Here is an 18,088-nt window from a genome sequence, read left to right as displayed (position 1 = left end):
GAATAGTGCAAAGACCAGAATGGTCTGCTGAAAGCATTGGGTTCCAGGGACTTTGCCAGCTCATTGGATTTAAACTGCTGGCTCCCACCCCCCACCGGAGGAGAGGACTAGAACTGCTGCAGGCTGTGTACGTTGCACACTGTCATTGCAAAGTCTCAAGGGGTATTTCATAGAATCGTAGGACTGGAAGGGACCTTGAGAGGTCTAGTCCAGTCCCCTGCACTCAAGGCCGGACTAAGTATTATCTAGACCATCCCTGACAGGTGTTTGTCTAACCTGCTCTTAAAAATCCCCAAAGATGGAGATTCTACAACCTCCCTAGGCAATTTATTCCAGTGCTTAACCCCTCTGACAGTAAGCTGCCCCTCCATGACCTGGCTTGATTAGGCCAGGTCTGGTCTTGATTAGGCTTAGGCCAGGTCTGTTACGCCTGACAACTCCACCCCCGCCCCTGGATAAACACTTAAAGCACTGGAGCAGTTCCCAGGATCAGGACTAGGGGGTATGGCGGAAAGGTGGCATCCCATCGCCTTCTTTCCATTGGGTGCACCACGCAGAGCTCTGAGACTCCGAAAGATTGAGCTCCAATGTATTAATCTTTGAATATCTTCACATGCCATGGCATTCTCAGCCCCTGGATAATTGTCTGATTTGAGATGATCCCCCAGACCTAAGGCTTTTCACTTTCTTGACCCAAGAGGCGGTTGCTAGGTTGATGGAAGAATTCTTCTGATAAGCTAGTGCTGTCTGCACTGGGGGTTAGACTCTCAGGGGTGTGAAATCCACACCCCCGAGAGACAAAACTATGCCGATGTAAGTTCCCAGTCTGGGACAGTCCTTACACAGCATATCCCTCTCTTCATCTGAGTTATTCTTGACTTACTCCAGTGTCAAGTGAGATCAGAATTGGGCTGTTTCTCCCTTTGAACTGCAGTAGAAGCACTCAGGTCTAGTCTACACTAGGAAATTAGGTCGGTTTAACTACGTCGCAAGGAGTGTGAAAAATCCAGATGCCTGAGTGCCGCAGTGACACCAACCTAACCCCTGCTGTAGGCAGCTCTAGGAATTCTCCCATCAACAGATACCGCCTCCTGGGGAGGTGGATTACCTACACCCACACTACAGCTGCACTCCTGCAGGGTTTCAAGTGTAGACAAGCTCCCGGTACCTTTTATATGCTGTTTGCTGAATGTTTTTTGAAGACCCTTCCATACAAAGAAGTAACCACATACATATTTGTCATCTAAGAGCCCATGTAGAAGAGCGTTAAGATTTGTACTTGGGAATATAAATGGCCTGGGGTTTATAGGTGGATCTCAGCCAGTAAATCTTTGAGGGACTTTTAACCAAATATCACACTGGGAGCTGAAGAGTTCCAAAGTGGTCCGTTTTTTAACACGCTCCAGTGGAGATGCCATGTGAGTTGATAGTGTTTTAATCACCATGGAGGCATGCTTCCAGCTGCTTGAGGAAAGTGGTGTTGATGACCTGTACGTGCCAAACATTCACTTAGCAAAACTTCGGCACGTGAAGCCCCTTGAAATTCAAAGGCTGCCCGTTTGTTATTCAACATTCCTGAACTTAGTCTGAAAACCACAGCCATGGAGGGTCTTACTTTTCCCCCCCAAGAGGGCAACAGTGTGAATATTCTCACAATCCCACGACCTGACACAGCTATCTCTTCCTCCACTGTAAATCAGAAACCACTCCATGGAAGGTTTCAGAGTAACAGCCATGTGGCACCTTAGAGACTAACCAATTTATTTGAGCATAAGCTTTCGTGAGCTACAGCTCACTTCATCGGATGCATACTGTGGAAAGTACAGAAGATCTTTTTATACACACAAACCATGAAAAAATGGGTGTTTACCACTACAAAAGGTTTTCTCTCCCCCCACCCCACTCTCCTGCTGGTAATAGCTTATCTAAAGTGATCACTCTCCTTACAATGTGTATGATAATCAAGTTGGGCCATTTCCAGCACAAATCCAGGGTTTCCCCCCCACCGCCCCCCACACAAACCACTCTCCTGTTGGTAATAGCTTATCTAAAGTAATCACTCTCCTTACAATGTGTATGATAATCAAGGTGGGCCATTTCCAGCACAAATCCAGGGTTAAACAAGAACGTCTGGGGGGGGGCGGGTAGGAAAAAACAAGGGGAAATAGGTTACCTTGCATAATGACTTAGCCACTCCCAGTCTCTATTCAAGCCTCAGTTAATTGTATCCAATTTGCAAATGAATTCCAATTCAACAGTCTCTCGCTGGAGTCTGGTTTTGAAGTTTTTTTGTTGTAATATCGCAACTTTCATGTCTGTAATCGCGTGACCAGAGAGATTGAAGTGTTCTCCGACTGGTTTATGAATGTTATTATTCTTGACATCTGATTTGTGTCCATTTATTCTTTTACATAGAGACTGTCCAGTTTGACCAATGTACACGGCAGAGGGGCATTGCTGGCACATGATGGCATATATCACATTGGAAGTTAAAGGAATAACTGGGGTCAGGGAGACCAAAACCAGGCTCCACAGATGCTTCGATGTGTGAAACAGCACATGTACGGGTCAATGAAACTGTCAGTCACCAATAAAAACTACGGCTCCCATTCTGATTTACTCATACTGGGGTAACTGTACTGACCTCAGTGACGTGATCTATACCCATAAGAGATCAGAACCAGGCCCTGTATGTCTGACAGACGTATCAGCTCTAGTTTCTTTATTTCTTGTTTTCTTCCTAGAAAATAGAAAGCTTTTTTATAATTATTTATGCTAAGCATCCAGTTTGCCTGTTTAGTTTTGTTGTGCTTACACAGAGCAGTAAGACAGTTGTGACACTGCACTCCATATGCTTTATAAAAATATGTTTATAAGTGTGGATATGATGTAACTGGAATATGCTTTGTGCAAAAGGGCTCTTCTTGTAAGGTATCATTACAAAGCTTATAATTTACTGAGTGTGGTCATCCTATTTGTATGAATGTATCATTCTTGGAACTGAAACTAGGAATATGAAATATAACTCTGAGGGCCTATTGTAATTATGCAAAGTGCGGGCCATTAATGGTGGTTTGGAATCTTGATGGCTCCCATTCACTAGGACAACTGGTTGTAAATGGCTCTGTTTACTTGAAAGCCTTCCTGTATATGTGTGTGCCAGCGAGTGGGTAATAAAGTCTTACAGTGACATGTGAACATGTCACAGGATGCTGGAATCCATCTTAAACCTGGTGCTTTTCCACTTAGAAGGAGGGGTGGGAACCCAGAGAGAGACAAAGGATTCCCGCCTTGTGCCAAAGATATAAAAAGGGGTGGAACAGAACAAAGGGGGCTGCCAGTCATGAGAAATCCCCTAGTTACCACCTGAGCTGGAACTAACAAGGTTTGTACCAGGGGAAAGGACTGGGCCCACACTAGGAAGGAGTCTAGTCTGTGAAAGAAGCTTATTGGAACATCTCTGAGGGTGAGATTTACCTGTGTTCAGTTTCTTAATGTATTAGGCTTAGACTTGAGTATTTTGCTTTATTTTGCTTCGTAACTTACTTTGTTCTGTCTGTTATTACTTGCAACCACTTAAATCCTACCTTTTATACTTAATAAACTCACTTTTGTTTATTAATTATCCCAGAGTAAGTGATTAATACCTGGGGGAGCAAACAGCTGTGCATCTCTCTTCATCAGTGTTATGGAGGTTGGCCAATTTATGAGTTTAAGCTTTATACAGAGTAAAATGTATTTATTTGGGGTTTGGATCCCATTGGGAGCTGGGTGTCTGGGTGCTGGAGACAGGAGTATTTGCTGAGCTGTTTTCAGTTAAGTCTGCAGCTTTGGGGGCGTGGGTCAGACCCTGGGTCCGTGTTTGCAGCCGGCTGGCGTGTCTGGCTCGACAAGAAAGGGTTCTGAAGTCCCAAGCTGACAAAGAAGATGGGCTCAGAGGTAGTGTCAGCAGGTGACAGTCCCAAGGGGGTCTCTGTGACTGAACCCGCCACAACGGTGAATCTGTTTTCTGTGAGAATGTTGATCTGTTTCCACTCAAGAATGTACTTATAAATGGAAAAGATCAGCATCTGACTGAATTTGAATTGCTTTTTGAACCAACTAAATCTCTTGTCTAGTCCATGTTTCTTGCCCACAGTTTGCTTCCTGCTGAAGGCGAGGTGGGGCAGGTGCAGAAGGTTACTTTGGGGTGGGCTGGATGTGATCTAGGTAGGGGACAGATGAGGGGCTGTGGATCTACATTTATGCAGATCCAGAGGTCCCAATGTCTGGTATGGCCAGCCTAGAGAGTTTGCAGGTGTTACTGCAAACTGGGGTAGCAGTTGCAACTGGGCAGGGGTGTTTCAGTAACTCTTTGTTCAGGCTGTCAGGTGCCTTGTGGGTGCTGTCAGCAGTGAAAGCAGGTGAGCTATAGCTGGGATGAGTGTGGCCTTGTAGCCCTGTACTCACTGGGAAGGGAACCCAGGTAGCTGCTGGTGATCAGCAACCGGGAGAGCTGGACTGGGATTGAATGGCTCATGCGCGGGTGCAGATGGGCGCAGATCTCTTTCAGGGAACGTGAATGGGGCTTGGAAAGACAAAGTGTCTCGATCAGGAGCTGTGGCAGGCACCAAGATGAGGCTGTTCTCAGTGCCTCTCCCCATGAGTCCTGCCTGTCAGCCTGGTGTCTGCTGCCTGGGGGGGCAGCGTTCCTCCATGTGCATTTGTGTGTTGGTGCTTCTGTCCGCCTGTAGGTCCACAGTCTGTTGCCCTGGGAGGTGTATTGGGAGGGGGGGGGGTTGCCCTCGGGGTTTGCTCCCTCTCTCATTCTCTCCCTCTGCCCTTTCCAGGCCACTTAGAAAAGTGCCTTGAAGAAACGCTGGAGCATCCCTAGGGCTCCGACGTGAGGGTAACAACTGTCCTGTGGGGACTCCCGTCCCCAGTGTGTCTAGCGGTGGGGGATGCAGCGCTGTGGTGAGCTTCCCCTCCGGCTGGGGCTCCGCCTGGAGCCAGGCTGCTGGGCACGGTGGCAGTGGGGCGAGCCAGGGGCTGCGGGTGGGAGGTTCTGGATCCCTTCCCGGCGCCCAGCTCAGAGACCCAGCCCACCAGGGAGGGAGCCGGGGCACAGCTCCAGCGGCGCCGGGGGCCGGGGCCGCACTCCCGTGCTCTCGGGGAAGGGGCAGGGGCGCGGGGGGCTCCGGCTGTTTGGGAGGAAGGACGGAGCCTCTCCCCGCGCGCAGGGGGACCCCGCGGGCAGTGACTGATCTCCACCCGCTGCCCAGAGGTGCTGGGCAGGGAGGAGCGCGCAGCGGGCGGTGCCCGGGCTCCCCGGCTGGGGCGGGGGGGGTGCGCAAGGCGGGGCCCCGGGGCTCCAGCGGTTGGGAAAGCAGGACGGAGCCCCCCGCCCCGCGCTGCCCCGGCTGGCGCGGGAGGGACCCTGAGCGGCGGGCAGCTGCGCCCGGGGAGGCGGGCCCGAGCTCCAGCTGTTGGCGAGGGAGGAGCTCGGGGCGCGCCCGGGGAGCCCGGCGAGGGGCCGGCTCGGCGCGCCTCCCGCCTGCTGCCGCGCTCGCCTCCCGCCGCGGTTGTGCCCCGGGCCCGGCGGCGGCGGCACCATGAACGAGGCCGTCTCGATCACGCACTGCCGGAGCGAGCAGCTGCTGGAGACCGAGGAGAGCCCGGCCATCAGCGCCGTCATGTTCTCGGCCGGGCTGCTGGGCAACCTGACGGCGCTGGCGCTGCTGGCCCGGCGCCGGCTGGGGGGGCGCGGCCGGCCGCTCTCCCTCTTCCACGTGCTGGTGACCGTCCTGGTGCTCACCGACCTGCTGGGCACCTGCCTGGTCAGCCCCGTGGTGCTGGCCTCCTACGGCCGCAACCGCTCGCTGGAGGCGCTGGCCGAGGGCGGGCAGCTCTGCCCCTACTTCGCCTTCGCCATGAGCTTCTTCGGCCTGGCCACCATGCTGGTGCTCTTCGCCATGGCGCTGGAGCGCTGCCTGGCCCTGGGCCAGCCCTACCTCTACGAGCGCTTCGTCCGCCGCCGCTCGGCGCTGCTGCTGGCCCTGCCGGCCCTCTGCGCCTTCGCCGCCGCCTTCTGCGCCCTGCCGCTGCTGGGCTTCGGCCGCTACGTGCAGTACTGCCCGGGCACCTGGTGCTTCATCCACATGAGCCTGGAGCCCGCCGAGGCTGGCGCCGCCTACTCGCTGCTCTACGCCTCGCTGCTGCTGCTGCTCATCCTGGCCGTGCTGCTCTGCAACCTGAGCGTCATCCGCAACCTGCTGGGCATGCACCGCCGCGGGCAGACCTCCCGCCGCCTGGCCTCGCTGGAGCAGCCCGCCGGCCGCCGCAGGCTCTCCATGTCCGAGGAGGTGGATCACCTCATCCTCCTGGCCATCATGACCATCACCTTCATCGTCTGCTCCCTGCCTTTCACGGTGAGTGCAGGGGCCCGGGCCCCCTCGTTAATCCCTGCCCTCGGGGGCCTCCGGCGCCTGGCCTTCTCCCGCTGGTCCCCTTGTTAATCCCTGTCCTCGGGGGCCTCCGGCGCCTGGCCTTCTCTCGCTGGTCCCTTTGTTAATCCCTGTCCTCGGGGGCCTCCGGCGCCTGGCCTTCTCCCGCTGGTCCCCTTGTTAATCCCTGTCCTTGGGGGCCTCCGGCACCTGGCCTTCTCCCGCTGGTCCCCTTGTTAATCCCTGTCCTCGGGGGCCTCCGGCGCCTGGCCTTCTCCCGCTGGTCCCCTTGTTAATCCCTGTCCTCGGAGGCCTCCGGCACCTGGCCTTCTCCCGCTGGTCCCCTTGTTAATCCCTGTCCTCGGGGGCCTCCGGCACCTGGCCTTCTCCTGCTGGTCCCCTTGTTAATCCCTGTCCTCAGGGGATTCCGGCACCCGGCCTTCTCCCGCTGGTCCCCTTGTTAATCCCTGTCCTCGGGGGCCTCCGGCGCCTGGCCTTCTCCCGCTGGTCCCCTTGTTAATCCCTGTCCTCGGAGGCCTCCGGCACCTGGCCTTCTCCCGCTGGTCCCCTTGTTAATCCCTGTCCTCGGGGGCCTCCGGCACCTGGCCTTCTCCTGCTGGTCCCCTTGTTAATCCCTGTCCTCAGGGGATTCCGGCACCCGGCCTTCTCCCGCTGGTCCCCTTGTTAATCCCTGTCCTTGGGGGCCTCCGGCACCTGGCCTTCTCCCGCTGGTCCCCTTGTTAATCCCTGTCCTCGGAGGCCTCCGGCACCTGGCCTTCTCCCGCTGGTCCCCTTGTTAATCCCTGTCCTTGGGGGCCTCCGGCGCCTGGCCTTCTCCCGCTGGTCCCCTTGTTAATCCCTGTCCTCGGGGGCCTCCGGCACCTGGCCTTCTCCTGCTGGTCCCCTTGTTAATCCCTGTCCTCGGGGGATTCCGGCACCCGGCCTTCTCCCGCTGGTCCCCTTGTTAATCCCTGTCCTCGGGGGATTCCGGCACCCGGCCTTCTCCCGCTGGTCCCCTTGTTAATCCCTGTCCTTGGGGGCCTCCGGCACCTGGCCTTCTCCCGCTGGTCCCCTTGTTAATCCCTGTCCTCGGGGGCCTCCGGCACCTGGCCTTCTCCTGCTGGTCCCCTTGTTAATCCCTGTCCTCGGGGGCCTCCGGCACCTGGCCTTCTCCCGCTGGTCCCCTTGTTAATCCCTGTCCTTGGGGGCCTCCGGCACCTGGCCTTCTCCCGCTGGTCCCCTTGTTAATCCCTGTCCTCGGGGGCCTCCGGCACCTGGCCTTCTCCTGCTGGTCCCCTTGTTAATCCCTGTCCTCGGAGGCCTCCGGCACCTGGCCTTCTCCCGCTGGTCCCCTTGTTAATCCCTGTCCTCGGGGGCCTCCGGCACCTGGCCTTCTCCTGCTGGTCCCCTTGTTAATCCCTGTCCTCGGGGGATTCCGGCACCCGGCCTTCTCCCGCTGGTCCCCTTGTTAATCCCTGTCCTCGGGGGCCTCCGGCACCTGGCCTTCTCCCGCTGGTCCCCTTGTTAATCCCTGTCCTCGGGGGCCTCCGGCACCTGGCCTTCTCCCGCTGGTCCCCTTGTTAATCCCTGTCCTCGGAGGCCTCCGGCACCTGGCCTTCTCCCGCTGGTCCCCTTGTTAATCCCTGTCCTCGGGGGCCTCCGGCACCTGGCCTTCTCCTGCTGGTCCCCTTGTTAATCCCTGTCCTTGGGGGCCTCCGGCGCCTGGCCTTCTCCCGCTGGTCCCCTTGTTAATCCCTGTCCTTGGGGGCCTCCGGCGCCTGGCCTTCTCCCGCTGGTCCCCTTGTTAATCCCTGCCCTTGGGGGCCTCCGGCACTTGGCCTTCAACCACTGGTCTCCTTGTTAATCCCTGCCTTTGGGGACCTCTGGCGCCTGGCCTTCTCCCACTGGTTCCGTTGTTAATCCCTGCCCTTGGGGACCTCCGGCGCCTGGCCTTCTCCCGCTTATTTTTAGTCCCTGCATTACAAAGAACCCCATACAGATGAGGGCACCAGGCAGCCCCACTGAGTTCTGGGATTAAGGCACTGGACTAGATTGAAGCACAAAGATCCTTTCTTTGTTCCTGACTCTGCCACAGCTTCCCTGACCAAATCCCTTAGGCTACCTCCACACTGCAATAAAAGACCTGTGGTTGGCCTGGCTCAGGGCTATGGGACTATACAATCGTTGTGTGGTCCTTCAGGCTCACACTGGAGCCCACACTCTGAAACCCCACGAGGGGAAAGGGTCTCGGAGCCCGGGCTCCAGCTCCTGATCCGGGCTCTGAGACGGTGCCATGGGCTTTTTATCGCAGTAGTGGCTCTGTGCTTCTGTTTCCTCATCTGTTAATGGAGATAGCACTTTTCTAGCTCCCCGGGGACTCATGAGGAGAAATCCACTTTCTGGGAGTTGAGAGACGATGGTGACAGGGCTCAAGAGGCCTTCACAGGGCCCTAGAGTGGCAGGTGCTTGACCGAGGTTGCATGGATCAAGTGTAGGCCCATGTCGCTGAGCTTACATGCAGTGGGACTGAGCTGTGCCATTTTGAGGGCGGCAGCAAGGTTGAAGGGGCTGGTGCAGTTGCAGGGAAGGAGCTGAGCTGACACAGCTCAGTGTGTTTGCATGTGTCATCGTGCGGGTACACAAATCAGCGGGCTCCATGGCTGTAAGTGACGTAACACAGGTCAGTTAAATTGCCAAGGTGGAACGGAGGTTGCGTAGATAAATGCAGTTAGGTGAGTGCAGGGATGCACAAAATCACGGGGCTGGCTGTGCTGTCAGTCAGCGTGTATGCATCCACGTGGTTGTACAAGTGGAAACGAGGATACAGTTCTGCCCGCTGAGCCAAGTTTTCAGCTGTGAGGGGAAAGGATGCCTTAGCAGATACAGACAGCCAACAGCCACTGTGCACACACAAACCCTCACCGGTACACAAATGTTCATTTCTGTGTGAAAAAGCTGGTGTCCCTGAAGCTGAAGATTGTGTCCATAAACAAAGATATGGGATCGGAGAATATGCTCCACACACTTACAATTCATAAGAACTTTGAGCATAGACATTCCTTTTGAACTGAAGGCGTTAAAATGCTTGATAAAGGCATGTATTTTCCCTATTCGGCAGGCAGGGCCAGCTCCAGGCACCAGCGAACCAAGCAGGTGCCTGGGGCGGCAAATGTAAAGGGGCGGCAGGACGTCGGGCTCTGGGGCAATCCGCCCTCGGCGGCGGCGGGAATTCAGCGGTCACTCCGTCACAGCGCGTTTTGCGCTCGGCGGCAATTTGGCAGCGGGGACGCGACTCTTCTTCGGCGGCCGCACCATGACTCCGCCTCCGTGTTCGGCGGGCAGGATTCCGCCTTCCCGTTCGGCGGCAAGTTTTGGGTTTTTTTGCGGCTTGGGACGGCAGAAACACTGGAGCCGGCCCTGTTGACAGGTAGGGAAACCGAGGCATGCTGAGATTAAGTGTTTTGGACAACAGCAGGTTTGGAAATACGACCCAAGTCTTCTGACTCCCTCGTTCTAACTGCTAGAATGCCCTCCCTCAAAAATATAACCCGTGTGACCCGTGTAATTTCTCTTGTCGTTCAAATTAAATAGGACCCCTTCAGAGCTGCCATGTCACTCAACCCTTTACCAGTCGACGATAGTCAGATAGTTTGATTCTTCCCACTTTTGAGAGAGAAGATGGTTTGGGTGATTTTTTTTCCTTCTGTTTTTCAGTTCTTTTTTCGCTGTGAAAAGCCAAACCCACCCACGTTGGGAACACGGCCAAAGCTAATTTTACATTCCCAGCATTAGAATGACATTATCTTTCATTAGCACTTGGAGAGCTGAAAGGCCCAATGGACAAATTAACCACTGGACATGCTGCCCCATTATTTCTGAATTTCAAGAGCGTGATCAAGGAAATGTAATAACCTCTAGCAGCCTCTTGTGTTTCCTGTGGTTTTGGACTTGAAATCATAAGAGCTGCTCCACCACCAACTGATGGGCCTTAAATTCATTTAGGGGTCTTTAGCTCTGCTCCTAATGGTACTTTCCCGCATCTGGCTGAGTCATGTGCAGACATGAGATGTAACTGCTGGTGTGCTCGTGACAGGCATCCTTGGAAGTACGTATACATTTGCAGTGGGTCTGTTTTGGAGAGGAAGGTTTTTTGCAGTCTGGTGAGCAGCAGAAAGTGACTAGCTAGTTAAAAGTCCTGGATGGTAGAAGTGTATTTTCTACCAGCCTAGTATTTGTACGTAGAATCATTTCATTCGATCAGATATCTAGAAATCCCACTGTGCGCCGCAAAGGAGAAATTAAAAATTCTTATATTATCAGGTGAAACAAGCATCATGAGTATGGAGAAAGGGGACATTGGACCTAGTTCTTATGGCTTTGAGAACTGACTCGCAATCAGTTACTTTCCTTTTAGCTTTAGGAGATTCTCTTTCTGGTCTACTCTTTCCATAGAAGAACATAGATATTGCCATAGAACAACAGACCAACTAGCTGTCGTCACAGGTAGCAGAACAGGTAGGTGGCCAGTGGTGAATCCTTCAGAGGAAAGCATATAAACCCTTATAGAGGTACCCAGTTGTACAGTAGCATACCACTGGGGATTTCTTCCTGCTCCTACCTCTTTCTGCCCTGAAGCATGAGGACTGAAAGTCCTAAATCTATCTAGGTAATATAATTGTAGACACTACTCATATTCCTTGCCATGGCTAATCTTTTTTTAATTAGACACACGTGGATGATGGTTGAATTTAGTGCCCATGAAGGTGATATACCAGTAGCATCAATTGTAAAGCCGACCCTGCATAAGCAGTTGTAGGGCAAACTTTCCCCCAAACTAACTAAGTCCCGAGTCATGACATGAGTCGTCAGAACATCTGGTGCTTTTAGTAACTAGTATGAGATGATTCAACTCGCTTTCAGCTGCAGCATGCACACAATTTGAACCCAGGTCGCTTGATGTGAATGGCTAAGGCATTAATTGTCTGTCTCAAACTCTTCATCTCCTTTTTTAATACACAGCTTTAGAAGTTAGATACATCCGGGGTTGCTAAACAGCTCTGGGTTCATGGGGACCAGGACCTGAGACGGAGCAACTGGTGTCACATGAGTCAAATTTGCTGCATCATCTTCCCAGGAGGGATTGTCAGCTCTTCCATGAAGTAGCAAACAAGCATATGTAAGGAAGTAACTGATTTTGGCTGTCAGACATAATAAATTCATAGAGTAGGTCAGAAACCTGGCTAGAGCTGTTTTTCTTCCACGCTCATTGATTGCACCTACACACGCTGGTGAAGGCCACGATAGGCAACCTGACAATAGACTGGATACGCTAATAAATGATCCCTTAAGCATCTATTGACTTCATTGCAGGTTTGGATAAATGAAGTCTCTTGTCATGCTTAGCTCAGGGCTAGCTACGACGCTCAGTGATGGATTCATTCTTGTGGTTTCACATGCCGCACATCTTCCGGGGGCGGGGGCAGCGGCGGGGGCAGCGGCAGGGATGTTTTGGATGGGACTAGTCATACTTGTCACAGCTTCTTTAAATACCAAAGCCAGCTGATTGGTTCCTTAGGGGTGTGTGGAGGAAAATAGGCTCCCTGGGGAATCGTAAATTGCCCTTGTCTCAACCTGGTATTGAAAAAGCTTCTGGGACTTTGGGGGCAAGCCAAGCCTCTTCTTTGGGCCTCCCTTTGGCATCCCTTCCTCATTTTTCTTTTAGCGACTTGACATTCTGGGGGGGAATAAGCTGTGGGGACTATCCCATTTTGGCCTAAACTCTCGCTACTGGGTTGTGGTGAGAAAGTAGCCCGCTGGAAAATTTAGCACCGCTGTGAGGGATTAGACGTCACTGTCGTGGGACAGACTGGCGGCCTCTCCTGGAGCGTGTAATCCCAGATTTAACATCACATTGTTCATGTTGTCGTTCGGAACACTGCACCTAGTGTGAGCGGTCGCCCAAGAAATATGCATTTCAAAACCCACAAGTGAAACATGACTGAACTGTTCGAACTCCCCTTAACCCAAGCTGAAATCTCCCGTGAATGGACCTAAAGCCAAAAGACATTAAGACCATCAAAATGGAGACACGCAAAGATGAAGGTCTGAAGTTATGTCTTTAAATAACCCTTTTATGCCATATGTATCAGAGATCAACAGAAAAAGAAGCCATGGGCTCTCGAGTAGAAGCCTGTGTGTCAGGACAGCTGGGGTTCTGTGGTCCGCTGAGTCACTCTGTGACCCAGAGCAAATTTCATCCTCTCTCTGTACAGCTGGGGAGGCAAAGCGCAATCAGGATAACAGCTACCGAGCTTTGTAAAACCCTTTGAAACCTTGGGGTGAAAGCGATACCTAGTTGCAAAGTTTCGTTACTAAAACAAGGACTTTTGCAGAAGGGACTCTGCATGTGCCACGTACAATGTTAATGGTATCTAAAATCGGGGGGGTGTTTATTCCCTCTTCATTTAATTTCCTGCTTGGTGGAGTTAGTCTGAAGAGGATTCATTGACGTGTATGTGAGTTCTTTCCATGTAAATGCATAGAAATGGGGAAACAGGTTTCTCTTTAGACTTTTTTCTCCATCTGGAAGTTGTGTGACAGAGCGGGCTGTAGCACCTGATCAGGCCACCCTGCCATTTGGATCCTTGCAGCTCCCACACATGTGCAAAGTGTCTGCGTGCTCAAGCATTTTCCAAATAAAGGCTCGGGATCGGTCCTAGGTCTGGTTCTGTTCAATATCTTCATCAGTGATTTAGATAATGGCATGGAGAGTACACTTATAAAGTCTGTGGATGATACCAAGCTGGAGGGGTTGCAAGTGCTTTGGAGGATAGGATTAAAATTCAAAATGATCTGGAGAAATGGTCTGAAGTAAAATGGATGAAATTCAGTGAGGACAAATGCAAAGTGCTCCATTTAGGAAGGAACAATCAGTTGCATACATACAAAATAGCAAATGACTTCCTGGGAAGGAGTACTGTGGAAAGGGATCTGGGGGTCATAGTGGATCACAAGCTAAATATGGGTCAGCTGTGTAACCCTGCTTTTCTTTTTAACAAATATCATTCTGGGCAGTATTAGCAGGAGTGTTGTAAGCAAGACATGAGAAGTCATTCTGCTCTACTCCACACTGACAAGGCTTCATGTGGACTATTTTGTGCAGTTTGGGGTGCCACGTCTCAGGAAAGATGTGGACAAACTGGAGAAAGTTCAAAGAGCAACGAAAATGATTAAAGGTCTAGAAAACATGACCTCTGAGGGAAGATTGAAAAAATTGAGTTTGTTTAGTCTGGAGAAGAGAAGACTGAGGGGGGGGCATGATAACAGTTTTCAAGTACATAAAAGGATTGTTACAAGGAGGAGGTAAAAGAATTGCCTCATTAACCTCTGAGCATAGGACAAGCAGCAACGGGCTTAAATTGCAGCAAGGGAGGTTTAGGTTGGACATTAGGAAAAACTTCTAGCTGTCAGGGTGGTTAAGCACTGGAATAAATTGCCTAGGGAGGTTGTGGACTCTCCATCACTGGAGGTTTTGAAGAGCAGATAGTCAAACTCCTGCCAGGGATGGTCTAGTTAATACTTAATCCTGCCTTGAGTGCAGGGGACTGGACTAAATGACCTCTTAAAGTCACTTCCAGTCCTATGATATGGAATGCTTCATCACTGTCAAAAGGCTTCCCCACCCTCCGCCCCAATTAAATGCAGTAGATGTGTTTCTGTGAAGTGTTTCGCTTAATGAATCTGCATTCTGCAATGGAAAAATGTGTCAGAAAGTTCCTGATCGGCTCTATATATTGGTTAGGCAGAATGGAGAGAAGCTTGCGTTTTGTGAGGCTGCTCATACTCTGCCTGTCCTGTGGATAAAAAGAGAATGTCAGTGAGTAGACCTAACTGAAGAAAATCAATTTGTCGAAACCTAAACCGTTTACGACACAGGGTGGAGTTCGACAAATTTCCTGACTTGAAAAAAGTGTTGAGGGGGAAAAAAAAATGGGTTTGAAATTGTCAGTGTTGTTTTGACATGTTCTACACATAAAAATCTAGTTTTCCCGTTCAAAATGACTTTTCCTTTTGAAATTTAAACAAATTAGACTGAAAAAGGGTAAAAAAATTGAAATGGCAAATTTTTGAAATCAACTTTTTGATTTGCCTGAAATGAAAAAAAAAATTGGTTTCTCAGTTCACAAATATTTTCAAGATTTTGACTTTTCATCCCAAATCAAGACATGGAAAAAATTTTGAATTCTTGAAAATATTTAGAAATATTTAGACCCAGAAACAGTCTCCCACCCAGCGCTAGCCTTTCGGTCCACCAGCTTGGCATCTCATTAGAATGAAATTCACTTAAACCAGTGACAACGAAATGTCTATTGTGAATATAGAAGTTCCTTTGAAATGGTGTTTTATACTTGTGCATCAAAATACTCCTATGATCAGTCTTGCATTTTATTTTCCCTTTATGTTTTACAGATTCGGGCGTATATGAACATGTTTATGCAAAACGAAGACTATAAGAAGGACCTTCTAGCGCTGAGGTTCTTAGCAATTAATCCAATTATTGACCCTTGGGTCTTTGTCATCCTTAGACCTTCAGTTCTGAGGGTAATCCGTTCTGTACTGTGCTGTCAGATGTCCCTAAAGACCCAAGACAACATGCAGACGACTCCTGCTGCAGAGTCAAAATCCAATAAGCAGATTGACCTTTGCGGGCAGTAGTCACAAGCAGCGTTCAGTGGAGACATCTGGAAGACCTTGCTGAAATGGCTCCTCAGGGTAATGAACAAACTTAGAAGTATAAACACGATGGGAAGCTGGCCTTTTAGCTTACTAAACAAATATATTTACTGTACAATGGATTGAGCTGCAGTCTGGCTGACAAGAGGCTGCAGGGTTTGTCAAAAAGCGAAAGAGAAGTCCATCTAAAGTGAGCATTTTCTATTTATGGGACAGCATCCTAGAGGCTAATCAATAACTGGATTTCTGTTGCCACTAAACAGGAACTTTCATGTTGAACTGAGGACATGTGCTGCACTCTAGTGTGTTTGAAACGCTAAAAAGCTAGCGGCTATTTACTGTAAGTCCAGGAGACAGATGTTTTCTCTAACACTATGCCTAGTGACAGTTTGGTGGGGAGACACAGAAGAGTTAATAATAGAGCTTCGGCTTACTGATTTGTTGCTAAACCCGCCAAGGCCTTATTAGCTTCATGGAGGCTTAACTAACCATTTATCTAACTACTGAAACTGAAGTCTTGAGAGCCCTGTGCATTGGCCTGCTAAACGCGGGGTTGTGAGTTCAATCCTTGAGGGGGCCATTTAGGGATCTGGGGCAAAAATTGGGGATTGGTCCTGCTTTGAGCAGGGGGTTGGACTAGATGACCTCCTGAGGTCCCTTCCCTCCCTGATATTCTAGGATTCTATGATTTCTGTCTCAGAGATATCGGTATTGCCATGTGCCTTCATATAACTACTGTCTTGCCTTGGGGTGGGGAGGAAGGCTAAAGCTAGCTCCGCTTCTTGTCACTGTTTTCCAAGTGCCCTACAGCAGTGGTTCTCAAACTTTTGTAGTGGTGACCCCTTTCACACAGCAAGCCTGAGTGCGACCCCCACCCCACTTATAAATTAAAAACACTTTTTTTATAAATAACACCATTATAAATGCTGGAGGGAAAGCGGGGTTTGGGGTGGAGGCTGTCAGCGTGCAACACCCCCCCCCCCAGGTCATAGCCTCGTGACCCCCTGAGGGGTCCCAATCCCCAGTTTGAGAACCCCTGCCCTACAGCTAGGGGAAGAAAAGCCAACTGGGTTCCTCTCTTAGGGTCAAAGCTGTTAGGATGGGCAGAAGCAGGGTTACATCTCTCTGCTCCAGAATCCTGATTTTTAGAGCAGCTCTCCATGGGTAGGGTCATGCTTAATGGTGGGCAAATGTCAACTGAGCCCCCCTGTGTTGCAGCACTCAGCCCCCCCACCTCCTCAACAACCTCTTGGATCAAAGAGCTTTGCTTTGGGCTGCAACCAGCCTCCATCTTACAGCAGATGCCCATCTCCCCTCCCACCACACACACACATTTGCGCTGGTAGGATCAGGAGCTGAACATGCTTCTAAGCATGGGGCCCCTGCATCTCTGAAGCTGGGGTGCACCCGCTGGGGCATGGCCTGCTGCCCTTCAGTGCTGGGAGAGATGGTTGCTTGTGCAGACAGAAGGAAGTTTCCCATGCCGTCTCACTAGGGGTTTTCTAGAGGACCCAACACCTTTGTATTTAAGTGACTCTTCCCATGCAAGCCTGATACAGCCCTGTGCGTGACAGGTCTTTGCAGCCCCTGCTCGTAGGCATTTTCCTTATAAGGCCAGGGAAGAAATACCACACAAGATACGTATGTAATCATCACATCTCATCCTAGGTAAAGCTGTGGGAATGACGACGTGAAGTCTTAAATATCAGTGGGAAATATTTCACAAGATAGAGGGAACCTTCTACCAGGCTGGCTTCTCCAGAGGAGCTGTGATTCCAACTGTGATTCTAAGCAGGAAGCTGCCTTCGTTTTACATTATGGACTGGCTCCCACAGAACTCATGGGGAGCTTTTCCACTGAGTTCAATGGAAGCAGGATAGCTGTCTCCTGTCCAAGCCCGCCGTGTGCTGGAAAGACCTTTTTCCTAGAGCGATTGGCCCTGATTCAGTAGAGCACTTAAGTTCTCAATGCTTTGCTTAATCAGGGCCCTAACTAAGCTATGACTTAAAATCCCTCCTCTGAAAAAGATACGGTTTTCCTTAAGTGCCGCATGTAAAGCAGGTTTTCAGACAGACTGTGGTATATTGTACATGACGCTGATATATGGATAAAAAGAACAGGAGTTCTTGTGGCACCTTAGAGACTAACAAATGTATTCGAGCATAAGCTTTTGTGGGCTATAGACCACTTCATCGGATGCATAGAATGGAACATATAGTAAGAAGATATATATATACATACAGAGAAGGTGGAAGTTGCCCTACAAACTGTAAGAGGCTAATTAATTAAGATGAGCTATTATCAGCAGGACAAAAAAACTCACTACAAAAGTTTTTTTCTCCCGCTGATAATAGCGCATCTTAATTAATTAGCCTCTTACAGTTTGTAGGGCAACTTCCACCTTCTCTGTATGTATGTATGTATATATATATCCTTACTATATGTTCCATTCTATGCATCCAATGAAGTGAGCTGTAGCTCACGAAAGCTTATGCTCTAATACATTTGTTAGTCTCTAAGGTGCCACAAGTCCTCCTTTTCTTTTTGCGGATACAGACTAACACGGCTGCTACTCTGAAACCTGATATATGGATGTTAGTGTGGATCAGCAGCTGTCCTTTTGTTGGCTTTGCCAAGGAGGACCGCAGAGGTTCAGAGAGGGGTGAAGAGAAAATTGCACCAAAAGAATTCCACAGGGTAGACGTGAGGGCCCATTTTGGAGGGTGGAGCTAGACTGACCCCGTAATACAGAGGATAACGTTAGAGTTACCTAGCTCCGTAGTTCTCAGCCTCTGCCGTAACCAGATCCCCTCCCATTTAATAAAATGGGAGTCTCAGGATGAGCATGATCCACTGACCACCTAATAATACCCAATTCTTATTCTAGTGCCTTTCGTCAGTAGATTTCAAAGCACTTTACAAAGAAGGTCAGT

The 18,088-nt window shown here is 50.6% G+C and overlaps 1 protein-coding gene across 1 annotated transcript; it reads left to right on the top strand.

Moving 5' to 3' along the window:
- The first annotated feature begins 5,116 nt into the window (after positions 1-5,116).
- On the top strand, positions 5,117-17,416 carry PTGER2 (prostaglandin E receptor 2). The gene is made up of 2 exons (XM_048852176.2): positions 5,117-6,407; positions 14,892-17,416. The coding sequence occupies exons 1-2, from the start codon at positions 5,592-5,594 to the stop codon at positions 15,135-15,137; spliced, it is 1,062 nt and encodes a 353-aa protein (XP_048708133.1). The 5' UTR covers positions 5,117-5,591; the 3' UTR covers positions 15,138-17,416.
- The last annotated feature ends 672 nt before the right edge of the window (positions 17,417-18,088 follow it).

The sequence above is a fragment of the Caretta caretta genome, chromosome 6 (genome assembly GCF_965140235.1).
Source record: "Caretta caretta isolate rCarCar2 chromosome 6, rCarCar1.hap1, whole genome shotgun sequence".
NCBI classification, from domain to species: domain Eukaryota; kingdom Metazoa; phylum Chordata; order Testudines; family Cheloniidae; genus Caretta; species Caretta caretta.
Note: the sequence above shows the minus strand (reverse complement) of the source record. Positions and strands in the feature narration are given on the sequence as shown.

Coding starts and splice junctions, on each gene's coding strand:
- PTGER2 (XM_048852176.2), top strand. CDS start 5,592: ATGAACGAGGCCGTCTCGATCACGCACTGCCGGAGCGAGCAGCTGCTG. Junction 6,408..14,891: donor TCTGCTCCCTGCCTTTCACG/GTGAGTGCAGGG, acceptor TATGTTTTACAG/ATTCGGGCGTATATGAACAT.